At 56.9% G+C, this 12,192-nt stretch overlaps 3 protein-coding genes across 3 annotated transcripts; all 3 read left to right on the top strand.

Moving 5' to 3' along the window:
- Nucleotides 1-50: 50 nt before the first annotated feature.
- On the top strand, nt 51-2,301 carry GGS23DRAFT_244993 (RabGAP/TBC). Its single transcript, XM_051512204.1, has 4 exons — nt 51-162; nt 231-353; nt 429-901; nt 953-2,301. Exons 2-4 carry the CDS (start codon nt 334-336, stop codon nt 2,146-2,148), a joined length of 1,689 nt encoding a protein of 562 aa, XP_051369018.1. The 5' UTR covers nt 51-162; nt 231-333; the 3' UTR covers nt 2,149-2,301.
- A 3,327-nt stretch (nt 2,302-5,628) lies between these two features.
- GGS23DRAFT_244791 (cytochrome P450) lies at nt 5,629-8,229 on the top strand. The gene is made up of 5 exons (XM_051512201.1): nt 5,629-6,248; nt 6,305-6,547; nt 6,600-6,794; nt 6,844-7,217; nt 7,283-8,229. Exons 1-5 carry the CDS (start codon nt 5,880-5,882, stop codon nt 7,755-7,757), a joined length of 1,656 nt encoding a protein of 551 aa, XP_051369017.1. The 5' UTR covers nt 5,629-5,879; the 3' UTR covers nt 7,758-8,229.
- A 1,440-nt stretch (nt 8,230-9,669) lies between these two features.
- GGS23DRAFT_244669 (branched-chain amino acid aminotransferase) lies at nt 9,670-11,487 on the top strand. Its single transcript, XM_051512200.1, has 2 exons — nt 9,670-11,000; nt 11,102-11,487. The coding sequence occupies exons 1-2, from the start codon at nt 9,870-9,872 to the stop codon at nt 11,273-11,275; spliced, it is 1,305 nt and encodes a 434-aa protein (XP_051369016.1). The 5' UTR covers nt 9,670-9,869; the 3' UTR covers nt 11,276-11,487.
- Nucleotides 11,488-12,192: the final 705 nt, after the last annotated feature.

Below are 12,192 nucleotides of genomic sequence, written 5' to 3'. Positions count from 1 at the left end.
CAGCCATGACGTAGGAAATGGTCCAAGTTGGTACGTCAGTCAGCCCGGTTGCTCTGCCCTCCAGCACGGCGCAACCTCTCCATGCGCTCGTCCGGCGCCTGTGTTGACACCAGAGAGACGGGCTCGCTAATCTGGATCGCTCCTCTCCGTAGACAGATCTGAGTAAGTTGCATTCTTGGTGTCGGGCGAGATTCGCCGGGGAGGCCTATTCATCGCTAAGGCCAACTCAGGTCGGCTTCGCCTTTCTGGCGCGCCCAGAAGGACGGCACTCCGAAGAGAACGGCTGGCCGTGATCCGAGCCTCGTGGTGGGGGCCGCATACTCCCACGCAGACATGCTCAAGTTCGATAACCTGTGAGTCCTCCCGGGCCGCCGCGGCGCACTACGCCCACTCCTCTTTGCTGTTGTTGACCTAGGGAAAATCGCCAGGAATCTCTCCGGCTCCTCGTCGCGACCAAGAACTCCTCCTTCCTCTTCTGCTCATAGAATCCGAACTGGCGACGTCCCCTCGCCATCGCACAGGCCCTCGTCTGGCTTATCGTCCCCCCCGTTGAAGTCCTATTTCAACTTCCTGTCGAATACCAACCAGGATTGGAACGTGGAAGACCCCGATGGGCAGGAGGGGGGCGACATGTTTGGGTACGATGATGATGATGATGGTGACGACTTTGGTCTTCCGAGCCTGTCCAATATGAAGCGAAGGTCTCGTCGCGTGGCGGCCGCACAAGGAAGTGCTGCGTCCCATCCCCGGCCGGCGCCCATCGAGACGGCGCTCGGCTTCCGGCACCGACGCAATTCGGACAGCGCCGACATAGCTATTGAACGACCCACCCCAACCTACCCGATGCCGAAGAAGAGCGAAGGGAAGATACTTAGGCCCCAATACAAGGACATCCTCAAAGGTAGTATCCATTGACTCTACAGAAGCCGATCCGGTGACTTATATCTCGCAGACCCCGCCAATGCCTTGCATCTCATAGATCACCCCCACCCGCCCGCCAACGCCACTCCGAAGGAGATAGACGCGATCAATTCTCGCGTGTCAAAAATCAACAAATTCAAGAAAATCCTCCAGACCACTACGATTCCACTCACCGACCTCAGGGCTTTGGCGTGGAGTGGTGTCCCCGAAGAAGTCCGGGCCATGACCTGGCAGCTCTTGTTAAGTTACCTACCAACCAGCAGTGAGAGGCGCGTCGCAACGCTGGAACGGAAGCGTAGGGAGTACCTCGACGGAGTTCGTCAAGCATTCGAACGAGGAGGCGCAAGCACTTCGGCGAGCGGCCGCTCGAGAGGCCTCGACGAAGCCATATGGCATCAGATCAGCATCGACGTCCCCAGAACCAACCCCCATATCGAGCTCTACGGCTACGAGGCAACCCAGCGCTCGCTGGAGCGGATACTGTATCTCTGGGCCATCCGACATCCAGCGAGCGGCTACGTGCAGGGAATCAATGATTTGGTCACTCCTTTCTGGCAAGTATTTCTAGGCACCTATATCACCGATTGCAACATTGAGAGCGGCATGGACCCGGGACAGCTGCCGAGAGCAGTGCTTGATGCGGTGGAGGCCGACTCGTTCTGGTGCTTGACCAAGTTGCTCGACGGGATCCAGGACCATTACATCGTTGCCCAACCCGGCATTCAACGGCAGGTTGCTGCGCTGCGGGATCTGACCGCCCGGATCGACGAAGGGCTGGCCAAGCATCTCGAAAGTCAACACGTCGAATTTATCCAGTTCAGTTTCCGCTGGATGAACTGCCTGCTCATGAGGGAGATCAGCGTCCGAAACACGATTCGGATGTGGGATACTTATCTAGTACGATCGCTCTCTTTCTCTGTCTGTCCCTCAGCCCCCAGTCGGACGGCAACGCTAACCGATTACGCCCAGGCGGAAGAGCAAGGTTTCTCGGAGTTTCATTTGTACGTATGCGCGGCCTTCCTCGTCAAGTGGTCGGTCAAGCTGGTAAAGATGGATTTCCAAGAAATCATGATGTTCTTACAAGCGCTCCCCACCCGCGATTGGACCGAGAAGGATATAGAACTCCTTCTCAGCGAAGCCTACCTCTGGCAAAGTCTATTCAAAGACTCGTCCGCCCACCTAAGGGGCGGTCCTAGCCGGGCACCGGCGACTAATCTGCAGCTCTAAGTAAGATCGGACGTCGCGCCTTGCGCGGTGCTATATACCCACCCTCGCCACGGCACCGACGGGTGCTCACATCGGAAGCTGTATAGTATTTAAAGCGATAGAGAACCACAATATCAGCGGGATTGGCACGGAGATGACCCCGCCCGTGGCAGCAAGCACGTTTTATATTCTACGTCTACCGAGAAGATCTGTCCAGGGATTGACAGTGCTTGCTGATTCGAACCCCCGCGTCGCCTTGGGTTGGCACGGACATTTGGAGATCATGCGGACCTTGTGGCTAGCGCAGTATTATTATCCCTCGAGGTGATGCGCTGCGAGACTTGGGGGGTTGGGACAACCAGTTGGCCACATGTACTTTTAAAAATGCGCGAGAGCGCCTCGAATCAACAGATTACGGCGGGCCCGCGTCTCTCGAGCGAAACGGCAACCCGTAGACCGCATACGCATGCGTGTATGTGCTCGGACTCGGGTTGCTTCCCGATCAACTAGTGTTATGTCACGCGTCTTGCGCGGGACGGGACGGGACGTCACCCCAACCCGTCGTATCGTCACGGCGAGCAGCTGCGGCCGTCTGCCACGACGCGGCCAGAGAGAGCTCGCACAGGCCGCGTGGTCAACCGAGTTCTACCGTTATGGCGAGGCGCCGTATTCAAAGGGCCCTGGACGCCGACCCCACGGTGCCCTCGGCGCGCGACCAAACATCTCGGCCGCTCGGCATGCGGTGCGTCCAGCCTGACAATCTCGACTGAAGGGAGCGGCACTGCGCGGCACGGCGCGGCGCGCCCTCTCCCTGCCGCGGCGTCGTGCCTCGCGCCACCGTACGCTAACCTGGTCGCGGCGATCTTTGCGAGCGAGTTTGGCACGACGACGCTGGAGGGTGGGGGGGGGGGCGAAGAGAAGGGGGTTGCCATATATATATGAAGATCACGGTTGTCTTCCGCGCCGCAGACTCTAGCGGTAAGTGTATATGTGTATATAAATGCGGGATTCGGGGGGTAGGAGGAAGAGGATAATAGACAGACAGAGATAGTCGTATCCGCCAGTAGCCGTCGCGGAACCGTGCAGACGCCTACACCTCTCCCTCCCCCTTCCCATTGCGGCTCCAGCCGGAGGGTTCGCCCCGGTCAGCCACGCACGCTAGACCACTTGTTGCATCGCGCCCGTCCGCCCGCCCGCGCGTCCGCCGGCCAGGTCGACTTCCGATGCGCGTCGGGGCGCATTGCGTCGAGCTGGCCGACGAGCAGCGCTGCGTGCGCCTGACCTGTCTGCACCTCGGCACAGGCTTTGTGGGGAGGTCGCCGCGCCTCTCCTCTCCCTTCGCCCTGCTCCCCCCCCCCTTCTCCCCAAAATCTCGGCAATGGTGATCGGGTTGGATCAGCGCGGTCCCCCCCCCCCTCCTCCCCTCTCTCTCCCAACCCCCGCATCGCCATCCCCCCTGCTGCGACGGTTCCGCCGGTGCAGTACCCGATGCGCGTCTGACACATGCTTACGGGAGATTTGGTAAGACATGGCTTCGCTGGGCGGCCGCGAGACTGCCCGAGAGCTGGGGGCGCCGCCGTTGCGGGGCCGAGAGGGAGCACGATCTCCGGCGAACAGGCTCTGTGGGTTGTAGCTGGTGCGAGGCGCGCGAGGGCGGCGGGCACGGCGGGCGCACATACCGGTGTATATATGTGTGTGTATGTGTACAAGATTTCCGGCAGCGGGCCGCGCTCATCGGTGCTGCAGCTGGGACGTCGGGCGGTCCCGGGGCGTGTACGCTCTCGGCGCGTGCAGTGCTCTGGGGGGGGGGGGCGGACTTGGTATTACTTGATCGCTGACCACGAACACAGCTCGGCGCTTGCTGGGCGTGAGGGCCGCTCCGTTAGGAAAGCAGAGACACCCGTGTGATACGACCTGTGCCGATGCATGGCATGGATATGCCAGGTAGCGGGTAGCCAACCAGGCTGTAGCGCGGACCACCCGTTGCGACAACGCTGCACCGAACGGCGAGACTAGTCTGTGAAACTTGATTCTTTGTTGCTAGACTATTAGCTCGCCTGGACGTCCATATTGAGAGTATAGACAGGTCTGGGTTAACCCCAGCCCGCCAGCCAGCCAGAGCTGTCGAAGTTAGGCAAGGGATCATATGCGTACAAAGCACATCTATACGTAGGTAACGGCCTTAACTACTATAGTTGGGGCAGAGTGTAAGACAGGAGGGGGCCGGCCGTATAAAACAACAGAATCAACTCTAGCCTCGGGTTTCCATGCTCTCTGGCTCTCCATATGATATAATCCCCTCCTGGTCCAGAGATGTAGGTACCTCGAAGAGGCGTTCTGTCAAGTATCTAAATTCATGAAACAGAAGACTATCCCTCCAAAAAATAGGGCTTATGCATAATAAGCAACATAAGCGGCGCATTCATAACCAAATGTCTTAGGGCTACACCAATCAAACCTCAACTGATAGGTATAGCATCACATATCGCAACCCACAACCTGCACCCCTGTACGCATCCGCGAGATGTAGGATATCAGCAAGAGAGGCTGCGAATGACACGTCAGCCCTCGCATATTAACCCGTACGTATATGCCCTGCCAGTAGGGCCCCATCCTCAGCACATCTCCTCTCCACAGCCGTATCTGGTGCCTTTCACGGTCCCGACGGCCAACTACCGAAACGACCCGCACGTCTGGAGCAGGAGGATGAGGATGAGGACTGTTGACGCGACAAGCGGTGCGTTGCGGGGTTATTCCAAGCTACGAAAGCCCGGCGTTGGAGAAAGGAGAAGAGAGCATCACGTCTACTCGTCGATCAGTTGAACCGTAAGCGCCTCTAGCCTATCTTGTGTTAGCCGTCGTCGGCCCGTCGTATGGCGAAGCCTCTTCTTGACTCGTATTATCTACCAAGGCGGGAAGACTCACCAGTAAGCTCTTTGCCCAGTGTGCCACGGAACAACCGTGTTGGCAGGGGAATTCCATCCGACGATATGTCCACCTCCAGGTATCTTCCTCGCCACACCTACTCTCCCCCTCGACTGGGGCTCTACCCGCTTGTCCCGGGTGTTCATAACTAAACATAGGTAACTTTGGGGACACACAATGCCAGCTTACACGTAGCAAAAAAAAGGTTGTTCCTCTCGTCGGATGGGACACACGAGCGGCAGCCGTCATTGGGGGCGACTGTGATCGTTCTCGGATGTGGCCCAGGGAGGGGAAATCCCTACCTACCTTGTTTTGGCAATTCATTCATCTGGCTGCTACGTCTGGATTTCTGCATTCGGTTGACGAGGTTGAATCTGCCAACCACACGCGGACTCAGTCCTGCAGTCCCCAAACTCGCATGCCGCAGTTCATAGCCGTCTGATAGGTCAACCGAGGCGCCGGTCATCACGACGTAACATATACAACGCACTGAGCCATCCCACGGTTTATTCGCATCAAGTTGCCGGTCAGCCTCCACTCGTTGTGCTTTCTCCGCTTATCGAGGGGGGATTGGGTCGTCCGTAACATCGGGTTAGCCTTGATCTAGCTGATCATGCCCCTGTGTAACTATGACAAGTCTTGAGCGATATTAAATCGTGGCTGGCTGTCGTGAGTAAACGGGCTTGAGGATGAGACCTCTACCCAAGGCCGTCCGCACTCGCTCAACTTAAGATTTCTCAACTCCGCCCTGTTCAACCGGGCGTTGGTCAACTCAATACCTCTCGACCCACGATCCTAAGCATCGCACTCGATAGACCCCCCATACCATGGCAGTCTCGATGCCTCCTATCACAGGAGCAGTAGCGGCGGCGGTGGTGACGATTATGGTGTTTCTCTCCTACGGGCTCCGACGAGTTGGGCGGCGACCGAAAGGATTCCCTCCCGGGCCCCCGACACTGCCTCTGATAGGAAACATCCATCAGATCCCTAGTGAAAGGCCCCATTTGCAGTTTCAGAAATGGGCACAGGAGTATGGCCCGATATACTCGCTCATTCTGGGCACACGGGTCGTCGTAGTCCTCTCATCCGATGCGGCGGTCAAGGATCTGTTGGATAAGCGCAGCAACATTTACTCCTCGAGAGAGGGCTTTTACCTGGCAAGGGTCCTTAGCGGCGGGTATAGGATGGTGCTCATGGTAGGTTGCCAAACCGTGGCCTAGCATCGGTGGACTGTCTAACCTGGTGGGGATAGGAATACGGCGAGACGTGGCGCATGGTCCGCAAGCTCGTACATAATAGTCTCAATATCGTATCATCTCGAGCCTACGTCCCGTACCAAGACCTTGAGAACAAGGCGATGCTTTTGGGGTTCCTCAAGGACCCTTCTCAGTTCTTCGGCCACATTCGGAGATACACGAACTCTCTGTCCACGCAGATGCTGTTTGGATTCCGCACCACTAGGAATGACGATCCGAAACTCTTGCAACTCTACCATGTGCGTTTAGTCACTCGGTGGCGGCTTTGGGCATCACTAACTCCGAACTCAGGGGTTCGATAAATTTAGCGAGGCCGCTGCGTCGCAACCCGCAGCCATGCTTGATATTTTCCCCATACTGAGGCATCTTCCAGATGCTCTCGTGCCTATGAAGAGGCGTGCGAGGGAGTTTCACCGGCAGGAGCTAGACCTATACAAGGGACACTACTTAGAGACGCGAAGGAAGATTCGGCAGGGCATAGCCAAGGTAAGAGACGAGGCCCCGTTGGTGGACGCAATCTGACCTCGTCACCAAGCCGTGCTTTTGCGTCGACCTCGTTCGGGCGCAAGAAGAACAGCACTTCTCCGACGATATTGCTTGCTACGTCAGCGGGACGCTCCTGGAGGCCGGGTCAGATACGACGGCAGCTACTTTAATAGGCTTCGTTCAGGCCATGGTCATTTTCCCAGAGGTGTCCAAAGCTGCGCAGGCCGAAATTGATCGGGTATGCGGAGACCGCCTCCCAGATCTGAACGACGTCCCCGATCTCCCGTATATCCGGGGATGCGTAAAGGAGAGTCTACGCTGGATGCCGACGGCTATCATGGGCATACCGCATGCGGTTACTCGCGACGACGAATACATGGGGTACAAGATCCCGAAAGGTGCTGAGGTCATGTATAATGTCTGGTAAGTAAAAGAGCCACACATTCCCAAAATCGCATGACCTACTTATAATACGCCCGGGTGAGTAGGGCGATTCACAACGACCCGAAGCGGCACCCGGATCCGCGACGGTTCGATCCGACCCGCTGGGCCAACGACAGCCAAACCTCGCAAGAAGCGGCCACCAACCCAGATGTGTCTAAGCGTGACCATTTCACGTTCGGCGCCGGGCGTCGTCTGTGCCAGGGTATGCATATCGCGGACCGGTCTCTCTTCCTAGCCATATCACGGCTGCTCTGGGCCTTCGACTTCGGGAAGGCCGTCGATAAGACAAGCGGGAAGGAGATCACCCCCGACACGAATGCCTTATCACGAGGCATGCTCGTCACGCCGGAGCCGTTCGAGGCTAACATCAAGCCGAGGAGCGCGCGGAAGGCCGACCAGATACGAGAGGAGTGGAGGAAGGCGACGGCGCTGCTTGATAGGGAGATGCAGTGGGAAAACGTGCCGGAAGGTCTGATCTGGAGGGACTACGAGCCAGCGGAACATGCGGCGGCAAGGTGATCGGGGCCACACGTTGGCGGGCGGAATCGAAGCTGACTACTCCTCACCAACCTATAGTTATCAGCTCGACGGGTCGCATGGATAACGGGAGGCTGCTGGTTGGCGTGACGCCGCGTTCGATAGCTATCTGCGCACGTAGGTGTTTGGTGGTGGCTTATGGAATTATGTGAGATCTCCACGGCACCTGCGCATAGGAAGAAGCCCGCGGGTAGGGATGAAGACGTGTCAGGACGAAGATGTGTAAGATGTGTAGTGGGTGAAAAGGGGTGGGTGGAACTGGAAGGGATTCACTCCTCTCGATGTGCATAGCTTAATTGGGTACCTGGGTACCTACTTACGGGTGTGCCACCTTCCAACTCCTTTCGGTGCTTCCCACTGCTACTGACGTCATTGGCCATAAACTAGGCACCTAAGGTACTCATAGGCAGGCACAGGTATTCCATCTGCTTACGTGGGTAGTATAAATGGTCCGACGAGGCTCGCTTCGAGATCTGCGATGCTGGGTGTGTACCTGCCTGCTATACCTCCTATCACCGCTTACGTCATATTTAACACGTAGCACCTAACTCAGGCACCTCCATACCTAGGTACTCATACCTGCCCAGGAGGTAGGTACCTTGAGTGTCTACTTAAGTACCTGGATACCTACCTAGGTAGGCAGGTCACTATGGAGGCCACAGCCTAGAGAGAGGTACCTAGGTACCTACCCGGGCACCTAGCCTTAGGTATCTACAGTACCTGCTTAGGTAGGTAGGTACATCAGCACGTAGGTACCTAATCTAAGCCAAGGTTTGACGTCAAGCAGTCCCTTCCCAGCCTGCGTGCAGCCCTCTGCCGCGCCAAGTCCCCACCGACTCGAGGCAGGCGCGGCCAGAGGAGGCAATGGGCGGCAATCCGCGGCCTTTCCATCCCGGAACTGTTGCGAAGCGCGGTAGTTTCTCTTTCTCGATCCTCTCTCCTGGAGGCCGACAGCGGACACATCCCACAACGCCTTGTCGTCTTGGCTACCTCTCACGTCTGCTCATCACCGCCCCCCTCATAAACAGCCCCCGTCGCCTGCAGTGCCTAATCGGTGCATCTTCAGCCTTGAGCGGCAAGAAGGACAAGAAGGGGCGAGATATCATCTTAATATATCAGCCATTTGCTGTGCCGATCATTTACTATGACTCAGGTATATCGAGACTTGCGATCTTGGGCTCGGTTCTTTGCCTCGTCTCGAGTGGGTGCGCCGGTCCGAGAAGCGGAAGCCGATCTGGCCCATCTTGCTAGGAAGCTTGTTCACCGTCACTTGAACACTTGGCATCGATGATGCTACGCTGGCCCGACTGTACAGAAGCTCTCCATTCGCTTGCCGAGGACGAATTGGACGGCGTCAGACGCAACTCTACCTCCCACACGGGTTTTGGTCTATGCAGCCGGGGCGTTGGCAATGAGGTTGCCACGATCCCGTTCAGCAGCGATGGGATCCCGCCCGGGGCCTGTCCCGGAGGCGTCTTATAGAGTTCCCATGTCGACACGCCAACGTAGTCTCGCCCGGAACTCGCCCACTGCTCTCCACGCCCCAGTACCCTCCTACTGGTTCCGGGCCTGTGTAAACGCGGCCTCGCAGGTAACCGAGATGGCCAAACTGCTTACTAGCCTCGTCAGCCGGAATCCAGCCAATTAGTGCGATGGAGAATATTGCAGAATCTGCACTTCCTCTTGTCCCCATTGGGTTGGGTAGGCTCTAAATGGGTCTCCAGCGTGCCGGTGCTGGAGAACCCTAGACAGGCCGTGGTAGGGGTCACGCCCTACGCACTAGGCATGTCAATGATTTCCTTAATACGACGGGGTGCGGAACCTCCCAATCACGATATTTTCGCTCTAGACGGGGAACCGAGTTAGAGCTAGCAGCCGGGTCGCCGATTGGCCATTGACTCCTAACGGTCCGTTTATGCTCCTACTATATGACTACTCGGTGCGTCCGAAGAGCTTGTCCGTCGTTCTTATTTATACCTTCCCTTCATCTAGTCCCACTCCAACGCTGAATGCTTCCCCCTGTGTTCCTTCTCTTCCTCTAGATAGATTCTTCTTACCACTCGCCCAAGGATACACAACACTAACTCACAAGCCATGCCTCCCTCTGCTGCTCCACCAACTGTGCCCAATGGCAGAGGCGATGCCGACCTGACCTCTGCTGCCGTTGAGCACATCATGGCCGAGAACGGTCTATCTACCGGGAGCACAAACGGCCACCAACACATCCACACACCAAGTGGGCACGGGAGTGGCGTGTCTCGTCCGAACCTCCAGGACATAGATGCCTCTAAGTTGACCTATACTTTCACCACGCTATCCCGTGGCGTCCCGCCCCCCGATGTCCACTCGATCGATGGCGCTACGGTCTGCACCGACCACATGATCACCGTTAAATGGACATCCAAATCCGGCTGGGAGACACCCGAGTTGAGACCCTACGGCCCCCTAGCTCTTATGCCCACCGCTTCCGTGCTTCACTATGCGACCGAGTGCTTCGAAGGTCTCAAGGCCTATCGCGGGTTTGATGGAAAGTTGCGTCTCTTCCGGCCCGATTGCAACGCTGCCCGTCTCCTCACGTCATCTTTGCGCATAAGTTTACCAGCCTTCTCTCCTGCTGAGGTCGAGAAATTGATCATAGCACTGATGGCTGTCGATGGACCCAAATGGCTCCCCCGCGACCGTCCCGGCAGCTTTATCTACCTGCGTCCCACCTTTATCGGAACGCAGGCTCAGCTTGGCGTGCAGGCGCCGTCCGAGGCCCTTCTCTACATCATCGCCAGCTACATGCCCATCCTGGACCGTCCGCCGGGGGGTTTGAAACTTCACACATCGCCGGACGACATGGTACGCGCTTGGGTTGGCGGCTTCGGATACGCGAAGGTTGGCGCCAACTACGGCCCCTCTCTCCTAGCAACCGCAGAAGCCCGTGCCAGGGGATTCGGCCAGATCTTGTGGCTTTATGGTAGCGAGGCCTATTGCACCGAGGCCGGTGCGAGCAACTTCTTCGTCGTCTGGAAGAACAAGGAGGGAAGGACCGAGTTGGTCACGGCACCATTAGACGATAGGCTGATCCTTCCCGGCGTCACTAGACGTAGCGTGTTGCAATTTGCTCGTGAGCACCTCGCTGGTGAGGTTGAGGTGGTAGAGAGGCCATACACAATTCAGGATGTGATAGACGCCGACTCGGAGGGCAGGCTCCTGGAAACCTTCGCAGCTGGTACAGCGGTAAGCCTTTACCCCCGTTATATCTATGTGTATCTTAGGGTCGACAATCCATTTTATATGTCCACAGTGCAGATACGCGTTTTTGACAGCTTCATCTACAGTATTTCGTTTGTCCCGTATCGCTCATCCACCATCGCGGGCAAGACATCCAGATTCCTATGGGCAAGGCGGGTGAAGGCGGTCTATACAGCCTCAAGCTAAAGAAATGGCTCGCAGATGTCATGTACGGAAACGTTGAACACCCGTGGGGCGTCGTCGTGCAAGAGAGGCGGTAAGCCGGGGACCCCGGCGACGACGACGACGACGACGACGACGACGCGCCGCTGTGGTTGCATGTCCGTAGACAGCTTCTCTAGTGGGATACCGAATCACCTTCCAAGCCATCCCCGCCGGTCGTACGAACTTCCCATCCGATCGCCCCGCGTGCGGATATCCTGTACTATCGCGTGTCACTGGACGAGGAATGATTCGTTACTCAGAGGGAGAAGGGGATGAGGTGGCGGCTTTTGCTTTATGGGGGATGCGTGCATCGTTCTTGGCGCGAGTGATTCGTCCACCGATCCTCTGAGATGTCGTCGGACTCCTGCGCGGCGTTTTGCTTAGTATTAGCTGCGCGAGAAAGCGCCAAGGGTGAGACGGCATCCTCTCGTTCGAACCTGCACGGTAACAACCTGACGGATAGGCTTAGCCGTTTACTATGTTCGGTTACGCTGCGCTGCGATATATACCAGGAGCTCACCAGGCCTCTGCTCTTAGATGTGGGCGGTTGAGGAAAAAAATGCAGGTGCTATTTTCTTCCTCGTCTCACCCCCTTTTTTTATATATACACCTATCCTGTTACCATTGAGTTTCCACTACGTAGGGAGTTGTGATGAAAATGGTGACTATGCGCATTGTGGCGCGATATCTCTCTTAGTACTCCCTAGGTACCTATACAGTTCTCTGCAGCCACCTCGACGGGTTACGGGACTGATCGATCGGTATAACACTCTGCATTTCCACGTGTCCAAGTGGAATTTGTGATTTTGCTTCCTCCCTGCTCCCCTTCCCTGGTTCCACTTCCGGTGGTATACATACCTATGCGTTTTACATACGAGCGGGAAGAGAGCGAAGAAGCCGGACAAAACCGGTTAGTCGATATATGCAGGTTTCGGCATTCTTTCTCATTGCGTGAAGTGGGATGTTATGAGGA

This window comes from Durotheca rogersii (genome assembly GCF_024521655.1).
Source record: "Durotheca rogersii strain YMJ 92031201 chromosome Unknown GGS23scaffold_25, whole genome shotgun sequence".
NCBI classification, from domain to species: Eukaryota; Fungi; Ascomycota; class Sordariomycetes; order Xylariales; family Xylariaceae; genus Durotheca; species Durotheca rogersii.
Note: the sequence above shows the minus strand (reverse complement) of the source record. Positions and strands in the feature narration are given on the sequence as shown.